Source organism: Lepidothrix coronata, unplaced genomic scaffold (genome assembly GCF_001604755.1).
Source record: "Lepidothrix coronata isolate B3197 unplaced genomic scaffold, Lepidothrix_coronata-1.0 Scaffold94, whole genome shotgun sequence".
In the NCBI taxonomy this organism is placed as follows: domain Eukaryota; kingdom Metazoa; phylum Chordata; class Aves; order Passeriformes; family Pipridae; genus Lepidothrix; species Lepidothrix coronata.
The window spans coordinates 1,676,642-1,695,117 of record NW_016690274.1 but is presented as its reverse complement, the minus strand read 5'-3'; the positions used below and the strand labels follow the sequence as shown (position 1 = coordinate 1,695,117).

Genomic DNA, 18,476 nt, shown 5'->3' with positions numbered 1-18,476 from the left:
TATAATACAAATTCCCTCATTGATTTGTTCTAGTACCTGTCAGTGGCATGTGAACTTGGGAAACCCCATATAAAAGTAGCCTAACATATAAAAGAATATACAGGAAGGAGAGATGCATTTCCTAGTTTAGTCAGACAGCTCTCAGAATTCGCACCTTGAAATGGCCAGGAAAAATGATTGAAAAATATAGCCTTGGAGTCTTTTCCGTTGGTCCTTAGACCAGAAGATATTGATCAAAGCAACTAATTAGAGCATTCTTCCTCTAAAATATGTGCAAAATGCTGTCTGTACTAGAAAATCCAATTTGTGTGAATGGCGTGAGTGCATATTATATGGTATGGTGCAGAAAGAAGTAGAGAACTCCTAAGCCTCTTTGTGTCAGTCTGGTATGGATAGACTTGAGGCTGCAGATTTCCCCAATTCTGTCAAATAACATATTTGCAAGCATACCTGGCTTAGTGAATGTGTAGCCATATTGACTACAGACAATGGCAAAATAAAGCCTCCTCACACTCCTGTAAGAAACCTGCTAACAATGTGCACAATTTTGTCAACTTCAGAATGTGTTCAGACTCCTGAGGCAGGGTTTCTAACATGGAGTAAAACACCTTGAGTTTTTCCAAATTCACTAGAATTGTCTTATTTTCCCATGGTCAACTTGAACTTAGAGCCAGCTGGATTCCCTCAAAAATGTTTGTGGATATTAGCATACTAGAAGGCAGATTTTTAGCTGTGTTTCCGGAAGAGAAGGTAGACAGTTCCTCCGCATTTCAGGTCCCTATTTGAAAACCAGAGTGAACTTCCCTGTGCTGTTTCATAGGAATGTTCTCAAGAGAAAGATGATGAGGCAAAATGTGACATGCAATCAGGTAGCAAGATATTTCTGGCTTTGCAAATGCTTCCTGTAAACACATTGAGTTTTTCAAATATATCTGTCTGAGAAGCAGATGTACAACACAGATATAAAATATTATACATTTAAACAACACTGTGAGAGACAATGAGATCTTTATGGTGATGTTACATCCTTGAAATGTTTCCCTTCTTATTACCAGCTTTAAATCTAGTGTACCTACATGTTCTCCCTCTTGCTCCTCAGTGAAATATTACATAATAGTGAAACCATATTTCCAGATTACTTAACAAAATACTTAACCTGAGTAACCTTGTTCATATGGATGACTAATAATTGCAATGTATCTGCATGGTGAATTTTCAAGACTATGAAAATTCTGTACAGCTCAGCAGAGTTTTTAGGACAGGGGCCAGTTTTGTTTTTGTTACAAATACTACACATTGGGACCTCAGACAGACCCTGAGAACACAGTACACAGGCAAAACCAAATAATGTCCACATCAGTAAAACTCAGCTTCACCTATAAAAGAACTGAGACAGACTTTTTTTCTTCACATATTAGAAGGGCTGTAGGACTGTGCATCCTCACAGGCCCAGCAGCATCAGAGTAATTTTGCTGCATGGCTTCCAGAGTAATAGAGATTTCCTCTAACTAATGGCAATTGCTTTTTTTTCCACTTCAGGTGGAGACATAAAAAATGTCATATATAATATAAAAAACTATGTTACTTCTCAAGTGAACAAGCAGACAGAAGCTGATTTAAGTATTCCACATAATTTGGACAATGATCATGGTAGTCAGAAGACTGCTGAGGCAAGTGAGACCCACATATGCCACTTTTCCTCTGCCTGAACTTGTTAAGATCTCTGCAAGGAAGACATAACTGTCCTATCTACCAGGTTAAGGTCACCAAAAGATCTTCCACTTTCCACTTGCCTTGCACTGACTTGGGATGTGTCACAAGGCAGCAGCAGAACAGCCTGGGCCAGTGACTCAAACAGGACACAGCTGTCATACAAGTAGTGGTAATAGAGCAATGGCAACAAGGCTGTAGGTTTAACTGAAAAGATAGCATGTGATGGTGAGGCATTAGTAACGACAGCAAATGTGTTTGAACATCAGCCCTTCAGTGGGACTGATCTTCCCCCTCTCAGCTTCAGAAGAATCAGAACCATGTTTCCGTTCCCCCTCAGCTGTGTTTGAGAAGAGCTGATTTGTATGCAGCTCCTTCAGTTGGACTTCTTATGCACGTCACAGTACTGTTTGCTGAAGCTGTTTGCTGGAGCTGTTTGCTGTGTCCCTGTGCTTGATTACCTTCTGGTATCGCTACAGAGAGCGCGAAGCAGCCAGGCAAGAGATGCTCACTGCATGTTCTAGTGCTACTTATGCTGGTGCCAAACTATTGTAGGAAGCCAGCACTTCCTCAGTGGTCCATCAAGGACAGGAGTCAAGGTCGTGTGTCAAATCCAAACATACTCTGCCCATGCTAATTTCTTCAGGAGACAATGGTGCCTTAGCCTTACACCGTGTTTTATTTTTCAGCTAGATTTTGCAGATACCATTTTGTATCAACTACTAGACTACCATTATTTAGTATAAATCCTACATAAAAATTTATCAGATAAATCATATACTGTCTTCTGAAGGACCAGAATTATCAAAATATCCCAAATTTAATATGACTATGCTTATTTTTCTATCAGTTAAGTAAAAGATTTGATGAGCACAATAAAGTTTTCACTTCCATTACTGAAGCAGAGAGGATTATGTCAATAGTCAGACCCTACATTTAGGAAGTTAATATGTAAATACATTCCAAGATCTTATTGCAGGCCTGTCAGAGAGATAAAAGTGATATTAATGACGAACTTTTTTTTCATTGCCTTTATTCTGGCAAGCCGAAAGAAAAGAGTATTACTGTGGCTGGATGAAAGCAACAAACTATGTCATGAAGAGATCAGTCTTATTTTTCCACTCTGCCTATTCAGAGCATGATTTCTTCCTTGTATATAAGTTATTCTTTTAAAGTGAGTCTCTCATCCTCAGGCTGTGTTTTGCTGCATCCTAATTAATGCTTTCCCGCTTTCCCCACCCCCCCTATACAACCATTGATTGTCAAATACTTCACCATCTTTTGCAGGAAGGACACAAATCTGAGTTAGTACAAGGAAGAGGCAAAGTTTCTTCAGAGTATTATTTAAATATTAATCAACCATACAGCATACACACATTTTAACAATTACTACTACTGTAGTGACTGATTATATGGTGCTGCTTGTTGTCACATGAGCTACCAGAAGCATCGTTCTTTGTCTACCAAATACAGAAATCCAGTCCTTAGGAAACAAAGTATATTTCTTCTTCCAAGCACCACAGCAGTGAATGTGTTGGCATGTGAAAGTGTCACATAGTAAAAGCATCTTTGTGCTGAGCTTTGTCCCCAAGACCAACGCCCTGTAGCTGCAGGCACAACTGCTGGAGCCTAACAGCGTTCATATTCACACCTGTTAGCCTCAGCATATTGTGGGTGCAATGGTTCTGACTTAGTTCTTCTTGTAGACCTTGTAGAAGGAGAATGCTACATATTTATACACAATGTCCCATTTTACCATTGTAATTTGTTTATCCAGAAGTTAAATGAGTTTGTAATATTTGTTAAAATCTTAGTGAGCCAAATGAGTGCCTGGGAGTGGTACCATCTCCCTTATACAGAAGATGGAATGAGATGTCCAAAATCAAAAAAGAAGAGCACGAAGTCAAATCGACACTCAAGACTGAACATTTTTTATTAGTAAGATTAGCTTCATTTCATAACCCTATCCTTTTTCCTGGGGAAAAAAATTAAAAAGAAAATCAGAAGAAAATACTATCAGTAACAGTTATTACAGACAATGTAATTTTCCCCTGCTTTTCAAGGTAGAAGCTTCACTTCCTATAGGAGCATTAACCACATTTACTTATTCATATTTTGAAACCTATTGTATTGTACTCAAGTTAACACCAAGCAGTCCTAAATAAAATAATTTATTCCCTTCTACTTGAAGAGTTAGAAAAGAGACTAATGTGAACTTGATTTTCATATGTTGAAATTTGGACAATAGTAATTTAACATTTATCTGTTAAATTACCCCAACCAAAAGTCCATCAACAATACAAAAATATACAACATTGTAATAAAATAACATCTAGGAAATTTTCAGCAAAATAAATGGGAGAGAAAAAAATAGTCAGTTCAGTGTAATGCATAAACTCCTCTGGGCTCTAACAAATGTTTGCTGAGGAAAACAGCCATGGCAATTTCTGCTTTTCACCAGAGGGCTCTGCCTTGTCTCTCTGGCATCTTATATGCATAGGACAATTAATTGTTTTAGACATTTGAATTCACAATCCAGCATCTTAACACACACGTTTGATATGTTTGACCATTTAACTGACATCTGTTAATTTTAAACCTTTCACTTTTAAAAAACTGTGTTATATTGATACCATCTCTCTGTCATCCAGGGTAATGGAAGAATGAATCAACCAAGCAGACATGTGGCTTCTGTGGAAAGTGCATGACTTATGCAGGCAGAGTATAAATAAAGAAGGAAGCCATTGATGGCTCTGTTACTTGAGAATTGTAGGAATCTCTGGGCAAGCAGGACCTGGCCCAGCCTGGTGCAAATATAGCCTCTCTGACAACACTGGTTCATGTGGGAAAAGCATCAATAACCCACTTCATACTGAGTCTCCAGCCTGGATCATCTGTCCTGTGTCAACAAGAGTTGACTAATACCCCAGATCAGTGATTATCTCACTTAGAAATTATGCCAGCATTTATCAGCTCATGGTTGCACAGATTCTTACGACTACTACTTAATTGGGTCTCCTAACCCACACCAAAATAGATATTAATAAACATATTTGGTACAAGAGAGATCTCCTGAACATCAAACTGATTGGTCGTCACCCAGGAAGTACTGGGACAATGAAAGATAAATTTCTGAACTTTAGGTAACTAATTGAATAGTACAATACTACCACATATGAGCATACTTCTGTATTCTCAAAGTGCTCACTACTATACCCATTCCCAGAGGAAGACAAATATAACAGGAGATTTTTTTGCATTACTAGATGTAGCTCAGATATTGCTGCAGTGACAAAAACACAGATCACTCTTCCTGTTCCTTGAATACTTGTTTATGGGATACTTTAGAACAGTTTTCAGCAAAGTTCACAAACAACTTTTCTTTCCATTCTTCAACTTTGTACAGCTTTTTAAATTTCCACCTGAAGATGTGCCTGGGTCAGGCACAGACAATAGAATTACTGTGGAGGGACTGAGGATGATTTCAATATATTCCTTACCCCACAGTCTTCCCGGTAACCTCAAATCCTTGTGCTTTTTTCTAACCCTGGATGACTTCTGTTTTCTTAAATGTATCATATGTACTTTGGTATTTCTTCCTTAATTTTAGGAATTTTAGGAAATCCTGCTTAATTTTAAGATTTCACTCCAGTCACTCATGCTCTGTTCATACATGAAATTATTTATTCTCAGGTGTAAAATTTTTTTATCAATAAAGTAATAACTATAATGTCATATTGCACTGTGGTAAATTGTGATTTAGTGTTTGATTTACGTTCATGCAGAGGCCATATAGCTTAGTTCTGGGTTTGTGAGGTAGGTAAGAATGCCTTGCCAGAGGATATTTTGCTGCACTTGGGGAAAAGATCGGAATTCTTTTACTACCTTGTAATGCATTAGGATTCATAATGAAACAATATGGTAACAGAGTTTCTTTTTCTGTCTGCCTCAAGAAATCTTTGCTTTTTGCCATACAGTTTTGCCAAAGGTATTAAATTAAACATGCTGACACGTCTATCCTAGATTTTTCCTTCTGGTTGTTACAATTACTCCTTATTTATCATTCCAGTAAAAACCAACTGCCAGTAATATCAAGGAAACATCATTAACTCTGAGTTGATTTTTGGGATATTGAGATGGTATATTCCATTCTTCTGGCTTTTTATCACAATGACTTATGGTATTAGTAAACAAAGCAAATGTACTCTGCTGCAGGGAGATCATTCTGGACATTGCTGCGGATGGCAGAAAATATGACTTTAAAAACACAGCCTCGTGCTCCTTCATGAGCACAGAAAGCCACAAACTACTACTTTCTGCCACTTTGCAGAAACCCTCAAAACTACAAGCTTTACTTCTCTAAGCTTCTGAACACTTTTTCTGTGCCTCAGTCTACCTTACTTTCAAAGCCTCAGCAAAATGCTAGTCTTAAGTGTTTATGGCAATCCACTTCAGAATTTTTCTTATTTTTGAGGCACTATGAACGTCTCTGCAGTCTCGCATTGGAATGTTTCTTACTAGCTTTTTCTGACACCCTATTTTACTAGAATGAAGGTGGTTTCTACCTTGCTTAGATTTCCAGCATCAATTTCCAGCAGAGGGCAATCTTGTTCCTAGGTAGGTTGCTTGTTCGTGACATTAACCCTCTGATTAACAGCCAGCCCCTCCGCATTTAAAACATACAGTTAATCCAAAAGCATGGACTACATATTTTTTTTAACTTGTCATTTAATTAATAATCTTTCAAATTTTTCAGATTTGAAGCCTATTAGCTTACCCAATCAATGAAAGTATTAGAAACTGCACAAAATGACGTTAGTATGGACCTTGAGCTGTCATCTGCTCTACCTTCTTTTTTCAAGACAGGATTGACTATATTTCAACTCTTGACTGATGTTGCTTTTTGAAATCTTTTATGGGGGTAGATGCACTACATACCTGGACTATCTATTCTAGTTCTTACCGATCCTTATATATAAAAACTTATTTTTTTTAATTTCCTTTGCTCTGTTTTAAACCCAGTACTTATTTTATTATCTGCTTTGGACACAAAACCCAACAGTTTAAGTATTAGCTGAAGTGGGAGAATTGCTCTCTGTTGCTGCAGAAAAGAATCTTGCAGTAGCACGGACTGAATAAAACATCCCTTTAGCAAGCTGTGTCTGAATGCAGAGCTCTAATATTTCTGGCAGCATAACTGTCTCACTTATTTTGTTTATTAGTTCTCATGTCCTGCACAGTCTGCTTTTCTTTCAGCTATTTTTCCCCAACCGATTCTGTTTTCCAGATGCCCCCATCCCCACTGGTTCATTTTCTGGACATCACAACTTCCTGAACCACCTTGTGCAGTAGCCCGTCACTCTAAGTTGTCTCTCAAAAGTCATGTGTGAAGTTTGTTGAACTTTTGTCATGACTAACATCACAGCTGGTTGATATTATGCAGCAACTGATTCACCCACCAAACTGAATCATGGACTGCCTACAAATGATTAATGAAAGGCTGTTTTTCTAACACAATTAGTGACAATTGGGAAGATAGTAATGTCAACGCTTTTCATATAGCAAGAAATTGCTTTTTTGAACTCAGCATGACAACATCAGTTGGCTACTCATACTAGCCCCAACTTTAAACCATTTTTTTGGAGTCCGTAGAAATGGCATAAAATTTCAAGTAGTTCAAATCACTTCAAACCTTCTGTGGTGGGGAAAAGTGATGTCTCTTTCGGGTAGGGTATATTTCCTTTCCAAACTTGCTGCCTGGGATGCATGAGGAGCAATAGCAGCAGCCTGTAAAGCTTAGAGATGTGCATTTACTATTTTTGGGGAATACATTCAGTGCAGGTAGCTCGGTGCACAGTTGCAGAGCGAGCTGGATGTTGAGCTCTGGGGGGCAGGAGCCTGAGCCCAAGGCGAGAGGCCGTGAAATGCCGACTCTTTGCATAACAAAGAACCTGGGCCCATGTGGCCCAGCCAGGTGACAGGACACCCAGAGACACAGCAGGAGCCGACGACCCCTAGACTTTCCTGCCCTGAGACTGTAAGGGTATAAAAGCCTAGGGGTTCCTTTTGTTTAGGGTCCCTCCTTGGAGACACACAGATCGAGCTGTTATTTTGTTATTTTGTTATTTTATTATTTAGTTATTGTGCCATGATTAAATTATTTTAAGGATCTAGATGTCTGAGACTCTTCTATGGGAAAGCAGGTGTCGAGCCGGTAAGGAAATTGTGTTTGGGGGTGTGTAGCTGCAAAGGGACCTCGGTCCCAGCTCAGGTGGTACGAGTGTGACTGCCAGAATGGCTGCTGCATGGTCAGACAGGGAAGTTTCCTTAACACTATAGCTGTTGGGAAGATGCTACGAGTTTGTTGAAACTTTGATGGACTCTGGCTGCTCCTATCTTATTTTGCACAAAACAGACTGTGTTATTAACATCCCCTGATGTCTTACCTGAACCTCACTTGAAACCTGAGACACTGAGATTCCTGTAAAGTAGTGCCTGAACCATTATTATTATCAGATTAGTACATTTGTCATTTGTAAATGCAGTTCATGCTTTAATACACTAGCTGGTGCTCTGTGCTAAGTTGTGCAGTGTTCAGGTATGAATTTTCATACTTGTTTGTTTGTATGGTTTTTATACCTGCTTTTGTCACTGAGCTTTCATGTTTGGAAAAATTCATTTTGGGAAAAAGCAGCTGAGATGATTTTTTGATGTTTGAGATGAAACCCTCTACTAGTTGTCAAGGCTTTTCAGCTTTGGGTCAAGGCAACATGAAGGCATGTGTGCAAATGTGCGTGCATGTAGGGAGAGGAATGCTTACTAACTTAAGTTTTGAGTCACTGGCATATGACATCACACAAAAGAAAGAGAGCTCACAAAAAACGTAAGAAGGAAAGAAATAAAATAGAAATAAATTTACAATTCTAAAATTTTGATTGAAAATATAAAAATTGCTCTTTTCCACTATATATCATGGTGATATGTTCTGATACTTCACATTGCTAACACACATGAAATCAGTGAGCTTATATGTTCTACATAGAAGCTTGCTGGAGTCCCCATGGAATAAAGTTTTCATGTCAGATACACAATGTCTCGTTCTAGTTTTGGGCTGGTGGAAAAAAAGAAAAGTAGGAAAATTACTCTCAGATGTTCAAGTAAATGAACAGAACCTTGCCATAATGTAATATGACTAAAACATCTCTATAGCAAGCTGTGTTAGAATGCTTCACAATGCCATTCTTGACTGACAAGCTACCTTACCACTTCTAATAATTTTAAAATAAAACTACTGTGGTTTTAGGAATGCCGCTCCCCAGTTTAATGTCCCACTCCCGCCTGAGACTCTCCCAAATCAGATGCTGCTTGCTTGCTCCCCCTCCGCTTCTTTCTCCTTCCCGCTCCAGGGATGGAGCTGAGAACTGGAGGCACAAAAACGTAAGAATTATGGGTTGAGATAAGAACAATTTACTGGAAACAGCAATGAGGTAAGAGAACGAAGAGTAACAGTGAGAATCCTTTCCTTCCACCACACCCGCTCCCCAGCAATTTTGTAATGGTATAGAATAACAACCTAGACACAACCACATGGCTCCAGGCTCCACCCCCCTCACAGCTACTGCAGAAAAATTAGCCCTGTTCTGAATGAAACCAGGACAACTAGTTAATTATTTTCTTTGAATAAAACAATAACAACAAAAACTTGCATCTCCAAAATATAAAGAAGATTGCAATATTTGAAGGTCAAGTGCTAGAAATCAAATCAGATGTGTAGGTATCATATCGCCCTATGGGTGTTTTCTGACATCTTGTGCTTAGCAATAGCATGAGCAGAATGGATGCTTGGAAAGCTGACTGGTTCTTTATTAGCTTTATTAGCTAATATTGGCAAAATTGCTGTTCAAATTTGTCATATGTGCACAGCCTGACAAAAAATGCTTTTCCATTTCCCTTTCCTTTGCATTCGGTACTTTGTCCTCTGTTCCTCTGCCCCACCCTGGTTGTTTCTCTGAGATGCTCTCATTGAAGCTGCTACTTACATGGTTTTGAAAGGCAGTACTATCCCTTCATATACTTGGCCAGCTGTAAAGCTTTCAAATGTATATATTTGTAAGCACGGGAGAAGGAAGACCCTACACCCACCTTAACTTTACACCTTGAGAAACTTATCATAAAGGGATAGGAAACAGGCAAGTCAAAAGGATTTCCTGAGTTCAAGGAATAAAATGCTATTCCAGTTCATTGTAGCCAGAGCTGAGGGCAAGAGGAGATTCCTTAGGAAAATGAATCCCCAGTGCAAATGTGTTTTGAAATCAAAGCGGTGGCTTGCTATCTGATGTGGTTCATACACCTGAAAGGAAAATGAAACTCTCACAGAAGTAAGAGATTGACGTAGTATGTCTGCAAGCAACCTGAAACCCTACGTGATAGAAGCAAGATACTCCATCACAAAAAGCAAATAAAGATTTTGGATATTTCAGGAACTGAAAGTCTAGGTAGGGACTGTGTTGCTGTATTTTGGTGAGGTATACCCCAAAGTGAGGAATAATATAACATAGCCCACTTCTGAGAAGACTTAAAGATTAGTATGGGCCCTCTTCAGATGGTCTTGCTTCGGATGTCCAGGCTAGATGGGAAGAACTTGCTTCATGCCAAGTACTGGGAAAACATCTTATCAGCCAGTCTATCATCTTTACTAATAACATGTCTAAATTCCTCCTGTGTGGGTTCTATAGAGTATTAAGCACTTGCTAGAGGTTATTAATTCGATAGCATACAAGCTATCACTTCAAACATATAGTTCATGGAAAGTTATGAAATCTTTAAAGAAAGCTGCAACAACCAAGGAAAAGCTTTGTACAAACCTGCAGCACTGCATTTGTTTAACACTGCATGCAAAAATGAGAGAGGAGGGAACAGAGAGTCTCTAGAAGGAATTGCCTAATATGGATAGATATTGAGCTGACAAACTTGCTGACTTGATGTTCTGGGGGTAACATTCAGATGTTATTGGTGTTACTGTGGGTTCCGAATTTCAACTTTTTTTGCACAGTCACATTAGGAGCACTGTAGACAGAAAGGTAAGGTAGCTAAGGTATCCAGTTTCTTTCTTTCCTTATCCTTTCATTTCTGGCTTTGTACCCAAATTTGATAAAAGCCTTTGTCCTTCACCTCAGCTGATGTTAGAGGTGAGAGTGGAGAATTGACTGAGGTAGAGTACCAAATCTTTTCAGTTATGACATAATCAAATAAAGCAGGCAGTGTGAGTAGCCTGAGAAACATACAGATCAAAATATATTTAGAGGACTAGCACCTGGGTAGTTTTGGTATTGACAGCATCCCTACCTTATCCCCAAATCTTTTTTTTTATTATTCTTTTCCTTAAAAGCAGAGCACAGAATGACATGCAGAGCTCCCAAGAAACTGTAAGATATTAATGGCCTCTTGGGGGACACTATGTGTCAGTATCATGCTGACTCTCCTGAAAGGCTGCTCCAGCCCAGATTAAGAAAGAGAAAAACAACTCAGGGCTCCCGTCAAAATCCCAGGTGCAGCAAGTCCCACTCTGCATTTGATCTTTTTCTCTGTTTGATAGTATTTTCTCCAATGTACCTCAGGGCTGTGATTGCTGGACATTTTAAAGAGTAAATCAATGGGCATAGATTTACAACTCTTCAATGCAAGTTTTTAGAACTGAACTACATTTCAGTAAAATTCATCCTCTACAGGGAGTGAGCAAAGAGCAAGTTTGGCCTATTAGTGTGACCCATGGTTCCAATTGAAGTCAGTGAGATTTTGGAAAGAGAAAAAAATTAAATGTCTGTAACCACTGGGTCTAGTGACATTTCTATAATAAGAATCAAAAGGATTAAATGTAGGTCCAAATGGAAAAGCAAGCATTTGGTGTCCTATATGGCAACCACAATAGTCAGTGTAAACTCAGCTGAGTTTCACGAGGAAATAATTTTATCCTCTATTTTGACATTCATATATAGAGATAGAAAAATAAAAGAACTAGAGAAGTAAAAGAAAATGAAGCCATTATCCAAAGGGATAATTGTCTGTGCTGTACCTTCAGCACAGGAGAACAGCACGTGGGCAGGACTGAAGAGCTGCACTCAATACATTTGTCAATTCCCTCATCTGCTTTTAACAGTGTGAAACTCTGGTTTGATTGTGCAGGTGGTGAAAATTATGGCTAGAGGGATGCAGGGACAAATCCTCACCATGGTGCATGGCAACCCCAGAGCCAGGTACACTTTTGTGACTTGCTGTGCTTCTGCTTATGCTTGAGGCTGCTGAGCCCTGCGGAGATCCCCTTCACCAGCTGAGAGTCCAAAGAGTTGCAGGGATATCGGTGGCAGCACAGAGACCTGTGTCTGGGGGATTCCTTGGCAGCCTTGAATATAATAACCTAACTAGCATTCGAGCTGAAGTGCAAAAGAAATCAGCACAAGAAAGGATTAGTTCTTGCACCACTTTCCCATAGCCACACAGGGGGAGCAGTAGGGGGGCTCAGACTGCAGCTCTAGTGCATGGGAAACACTGTCTTCAGGAATCCTGGTATTTATTCAGCCAGAGGTCACCAAGTCCTGGCTCTCCCTTCTCACCTTTGGGAATATGAGTAGGAACTTGCAGTAACAGAATGTATTAAATCCATTAAAATGTCATAATAAGCTATTCCTGACCAAAAGGGGCACAGTAAGTCCTGCTGTGTCTCTTAAGACATTTTATAAAGGGCAGAATCACATGGAGTTTGGGAGAGGAAGGCTACTCATGGTGATGGAGCTCTGATCTGCAGCCAAGAGTTGCACTGCAGGAGGCTGCCTGTGGGTTCTTGCAAAAAGCAGACGGGGAATGACCCTTTGCCTTTAGTGTGCCCAGTAAAGAGTTTCATAGTTATAAAATTGAGGGCTTAAAGCAAAATTGTATTTTTGGATCAAGTCTGATCCATGTCTGAATGAAAGCACAACAAAGTGTTCCTGAGAGGGAGAAGTTCTCTGCAACAATATCCAATGCATTATCCTTGCCAGTATTTATTTGAAAAGGATAACAGTTATAAGCCTACCTAAAAGAAGAGTTTACAAGCAAGGAACAGTAGGATTGTATAGCCTTCCAAGTATGAATCACATTACTACCAATTTTTCACTGAAGGAAGAAAAGTAAGAAGGTAGATAAGGAAGATGGTAATGACTTAAAGTATAGTTAACCAATAACCATTTACATCTCCCCTGTTGGAAGCAAAGGAAATATTTCTTTCCCTGCTCCTGCAGTGACATGCCCTAAGTTTAAGGCTAACTTAAACAAAGGAATATGTTCCCAGGTGCCAGTACTGGAGTGCCTCTGTCCGCAAGTCAGTCCTGCTGGCCCTGCCTGGCACCTGTCCTCCTCTCTGCGGTGTGCTGACTGCTCTTCATAGACACCCCTCAGACCACTAACTCTCTTCACCTCTTCAGCATCTGCTTTAGCCACGTCCCACAACTCAGATTCACTGTCATTGTTTTCAGTATTGGGAATGACTATTTGCACATTACTATAAATTCAGGGGAAACTTTAACAGCTGCTACCTTTCAAGAAAATTCTGAACCTAGTCTCATCTTGCCTTGTTCGGGCTCTAATGCCTGCATTCCTGCAGTTTGGAGTTACTACCTTCTCCTATGGTGATCAGCCAGGCACAGTGTCATCTGGCCTGTGCTTGGATATGCTGAAGGAGTTACTCACCTTTCTCTATCCAATGAATATATTTTCCTTTTTAACAGAAGTGCTTCACAAACATGATAGTACAGCATGGACAGAACAAACATGTTTCAAGTTGTCCCATGAATCATTTTTTGCTTATTCCATCTTTGCTCCACCAGTTGTCAACACAGTGTTCCTTCTTGTTTGAGATCCAAGCTCTTCTTGAATTTTAAGGGGATCTATAAAGGTTTTGCATTCATTCTAGGCCTTATCCAGGACTACAAATATATCTCTGAACTTTTTAGACTAGCAATAAAACTGGTGTTCAGTTGCAAACTAAGTGAAGTTTTCTGAAGTAACTGTCTTCTTCTTAGAAAAATACAAGGAAAAATCAAATTCCTCCATCCTGGGAAACCACATGGGAGAGAAAAAAATCCTAGCCATGGGGGTTTTATTGTTGCTGTTGTCATTGTTTTTGTTTTCAGATCCCTTAATCCTTGAAAACATTTCTAAAAGAACTAGAAATTTACTTTTCTGAATGGCAGATTAATACATCTTTAAACTGGGCATTGCGGGTAGGAAATATTCAAGAGACTTAGTATTACAAATGGTTATCTCTGACCATAATAATTTAGGATATAATCATTCACGTTAATTATTATGAGGATTTAAACTATTCGTTACTCAACAGTAAAAGACTAGGAAGTGTTCTCATTTTGTAATAAATACAGGGCTTACTCCACTAAGAACATGGCAGAAGGCACATCACTGTTTTAATAGGTGAATTTGTGAACATGTATACATAGAACATAAACATCTATAAACAGAAGGACAAGTCTGCATAAATCCACACCTCCTATTGCCCATAGAAGCAAATACTTGGCAGTTTTATAACACGCTTTGGAGCTGGTGGGTGGCTGATTCTGGGAAAGGCTAAAGACTTTCCTTTCCTTGGTACAGAAACTGATATTAAATGTAGTGTTATTTTATGGGTGTTGTTGAATTATGCAAATGAAACCAGCAAGCAAACAAACCAAAAACCACACACACAAAACCCCACAAAACACCAAAATACTGTATAGTAAGAGCACTCTGAACTGCTGTGTTTGTGTTGTGAGGTTCATGCATTACATACAGAGGTCTAAGGGCTTGTTCATCTTTTAAACAGGCTGTCATTTTTGATTCATTTTCTTGCAGGAATATCCTTCAGAGTTTATGAAGTAACTTTGATGTTCATTTTTGCTGTATTTCAGATGAGATAGTAATAGCCTTCACAGTGTCCATGGTGATTGGACTGGTGATTGGAGGGATCATCTGGGCATTGTTCACTTGCTTGTCCCGTCGCAGAGCTAGTGCCCACATTTCCCAGGGGAGCCCCTCAGCTTTCAGCCGTCGGTCCAGACCCTCCTCCCATGGCCACACTACTGGCAGGACTGGATTTTACCGCAATAGCAGCTGTGAACGTCGGAGCAACCTGAGCCTGGCCAGCCTCACCTTCCAGCGGCAAGCCTCCTTGGAGCAGGCCAACTCTTTCCCCAGGAAGTCGAGCTTTCGTGCGTCCACCTTCCACCCTTTTCTGCAGTGTCCTCCTCTCCCTGTGGAGACGAACAGTCAGCTGATCACCCTCACTCCCACAAATACCACCACAACACTTGTGGGAAGCACCACAAACAGCTTAAGTCGACCTGAATTCCACTGGTCTAACAACAGCCTCCGCATCTGCCACTCCACACAAACCCCACCTCCTGCCTATGAAACCATCATAAAAGCTTTCCCAGAATCCTGAGCTACATCCTTGTTGCAAACACACCCACGCATTTTAGGAGGAACCTCAATTATCTCAAGAATTTTTTGTGCATGATGAAGATCTCTGAGAAGTCTCCAGCTGCAGTTGCAGATGGGACGGACCTGTCAAGAGGCAGGGAGCAGTGATTTCTTGGATCACAACATCCCACTGTCTGAGAGACCACTCGTCTTTGCACTGCTGGCTTTAATTTACTGCTCTGCTGTACGCTTGCATATTTATAGTGTTGTATCTTTAATTGCAGCCATTGTCTCTTTATTTTAGAGGGGAAAATGCTGCTGCATAAAAGCTAGATCATTTCTTGAAGAAACAGATAATATTAGGGATTACTGATACACAGTATATCAGTGCAAATTTCACTATTCCTTTTTTTTTTTAAGAAGTTCTAGTTTCATGTTATCCCAAGGATGTTACATTTTCAGAGAACACCACCTGTTACCCACCTTCTTCCTATAACCCCAGAAAAGCTTCTGTCTGAGGAACCTTAGATCCTGACTGTGATTATAGGCATCCTGTTCTGCTGATTCTAAGTGAGCTGAAAAGATTCCATGTTTGAGCTGCTTCTGTAAAATTCCCCATAGTGTGGGAAAAATTAGTGAAGTATATGAAGCTTCACATAGAAAGAAGTTTTGAACAACATATTAAATGCATGAAAACAAAGAATTTTCTGCCTGCAGCCAGCAGAACAGGTAGTCCCATTTTAATACCCAATGAGGTTGTACGGGCAGAACTGCTCATGTTTCATTTTTCTAGTTCTGGTTATCCAGATAAGCGGCATGAATGACAACTATTTTTTAATTAAGTTTCCTGACTTGCTATGGGATTACTCATTTCCTTATTTCAAATTGTTTTTCTCAAATTGTACCAATGTTTAATTGTTTCTGGCAAATTATTCACTGAAATCTTGTCTTTCACTAAAGCAAGATTTCAGACATCTGTGGTTGAATACTGGGATTATATAATGAATTGGAATATGAAGATAAAGATGAGGTATTTAGTTGAGGGTTGCATATATTCTTGACTTTTATATGCGTATCATGTCAAGCTAACCCCTGGCTTAGTAGAGACTAATTGCATTGATGTGACAGAACATTCAGGATTTGAAAATAGCACAGAAAAATTGGACCTGAAGTAGGTCTTATTGTATCAGTTTCCTGTTAAATATTTCATGTTCAAATAAAGAGTAAAGAATTTCCTCAAGTAGAGGAACAGTCCTAGTAGAGGAACAGTCCTACTTGTCACTTACAGATAAGCCAGTTGTTTCTAAAAGGCCTGGGCAACTACCATCCACAGGACTTCTGATTCTGAGGGGGCTTTTGTAGAAAGAACAAGTTCTCATCTGTCTTCTGGGAGGGACAAAGATTCATCAGCTTTTAAGAATGGGAAAAATGCATTAAATCTTACTTTTCAGGCTTTTGGAGACTGGCAGTGTGTATCCCTTTGCTGAGCTCAGCATCCCTAAGGAAGCACTGAAATCGATTTCTGAAACGCAGTATTCCAACCCAATATCGAACCATTTGCAAATAATACTAGAAACACTGAGCTTACAAGCAATATTTACCATAAAAAATATTCCTCATTGTAAAGGCAAATTATTTTGCATGTATTTACTGACTAGCTTTCATTGTTTTATTTTTAGTGTGCAACATTTTCCCTTCTGGAGAGATATATGTCATTGCTAGAGGAAGAATCATTTACAGAGTTTACAGAGCATTTCACTGCAGACACTGTGGGTTCTAGCACACCAAGGACTTACTGATCAGACTGTAAAGCTGCATTTGGCTGATGAGAGGCTACAGACTTAAAATAATAGTCCTCTAGAGAAAAAAAGATTGTGTTACTTCAATCTTTTTTTTTTTCATTTAGAGATTTTGAGTCTGGTGAACTTCATTGCATGCACAAGTGTGTTCATGGTGTCCTTGCTACAGAATAGGTGATGCTGCCTATTCTGACCTGCCTATGAAAAGTAGAATTCCAGCCTGCTCCCTTTGCTTATTGGGTTTGATGGACTATGGAAGATACAACTTAGCCTACCAAGTGTGTACCCGGTGTGTACCCAGCTGGCCAAAACTGCTTGTTCCTTGAGAGTGAAATAATTTTAGATGAGTAAATTCTTACTTCTGAATTGTAAGTGCACATTTCATTACAGTAGAACTTTCCACAGCATATTATTACTCGTATTACACTGTATTTAGTAAACAATGTAGAAAGGGAAGCTTAAATGTACTGTATTTCTTTTCCTCCTGAAATCTGTACCCAATATCAAAGCATTTTTGTGCTCCCTGAATTAGGGACTTTAAAAACACAGATTCTTTGGTGCATAATCAGTCTGATTGTCAGATGCCTAAAACTTGTTTTCACAACATCTGAAATGAATGTTTTATAAGCATTCTGGAAGCTCCAGAATGTGAAATAAAGTTAGATGCTATAACCTCAAGCTCATGTTTTTTTCTTAAATATGTTGACTTGCATAAAATATCCTTTAAAGGGGAGAGTATTATTTTTAATTATGCCAGCTGATACAGTTAGACGTGTGAATGAGGACTTGGTCCTTCCTCTGTTTCTGTGGGGAAACACTCCAAAACTGAAGATGTTATTTGAAGTCAGATTTGGAATTTGCCATATGAGAACACCTTCAAAGGATTACAAGTGAGAATGTCTCTCACAAATAAAAGTGCTTACAGGTATTAAATCCACTGGTTTATAAGTACTTAGGTTTCAATTCGCTGAGTGCTTAAGCAAATGCTTGCTTTAAGTGAAAGGGCAATCACTATAAGGTTCATGCTTAAATAGACTCATGCACATTTTATTGCATAGGACCAATGCACACTTCACAGGATCAACCCCCAAATCAAACTGCAGAACTCAGCAATCATTGGGTGTTTGATATGCAAAAAGATTATACTTGCTTAATGAAATCATCTTTTATTTAAATTTAAAATCCTGGAAAGAAGAGCTGAATTAAAAAAAAATGTATTACTGCAGATTTCAAGATATCTAAGCATTCACAAGCATGAATTAAACTTCACAATAATTTTGCATGTAATACATTTTCACAGTGAGAAGCAGTGATAAAAATGGTGCTCCCAGAATCACACAGAGACTGATAGGCAGTGCTTTGGTCAACATCCACATATCCTGACCCCTTGTCCTGAGTACACAGTGCTACTCCTTCTCTCCATTATCCTATTGTTGTCCTATTATATCACAATTGTCCTACTGTATCACTATCCCTTTATTGTCCAGGTCCACAAAAACAGTCACTCCAGTTATGGGTTCATAC

General features: G+C 39.2%; 1 protein-coding gene across 1 annotated transcript in view; it reads left to right on the top strand.

Moving 5' to 3' along the window:
* The window catches only part of MYCT1 (myc target 1), a 24,191-nt gene extending 6,568 nt beyond the window's left edge, over positions 1-17,623 (top strand). The window contains exon 2 of the mRNA XM_017821964.1: positions 14,643-17,623. Within this exon, the coding sequence (XP_017677453.1) occupies positions 14,643-15,175 (533 nt within the window). The 3' untranslated portion in view covers positions 15,176-17,623. The remainder of the gene's footprint in view (positions 1-14,642) is intronic.
* The last annotated feature ends 853 nt before the right edge of the window (positions 17,624-18,476 follow it).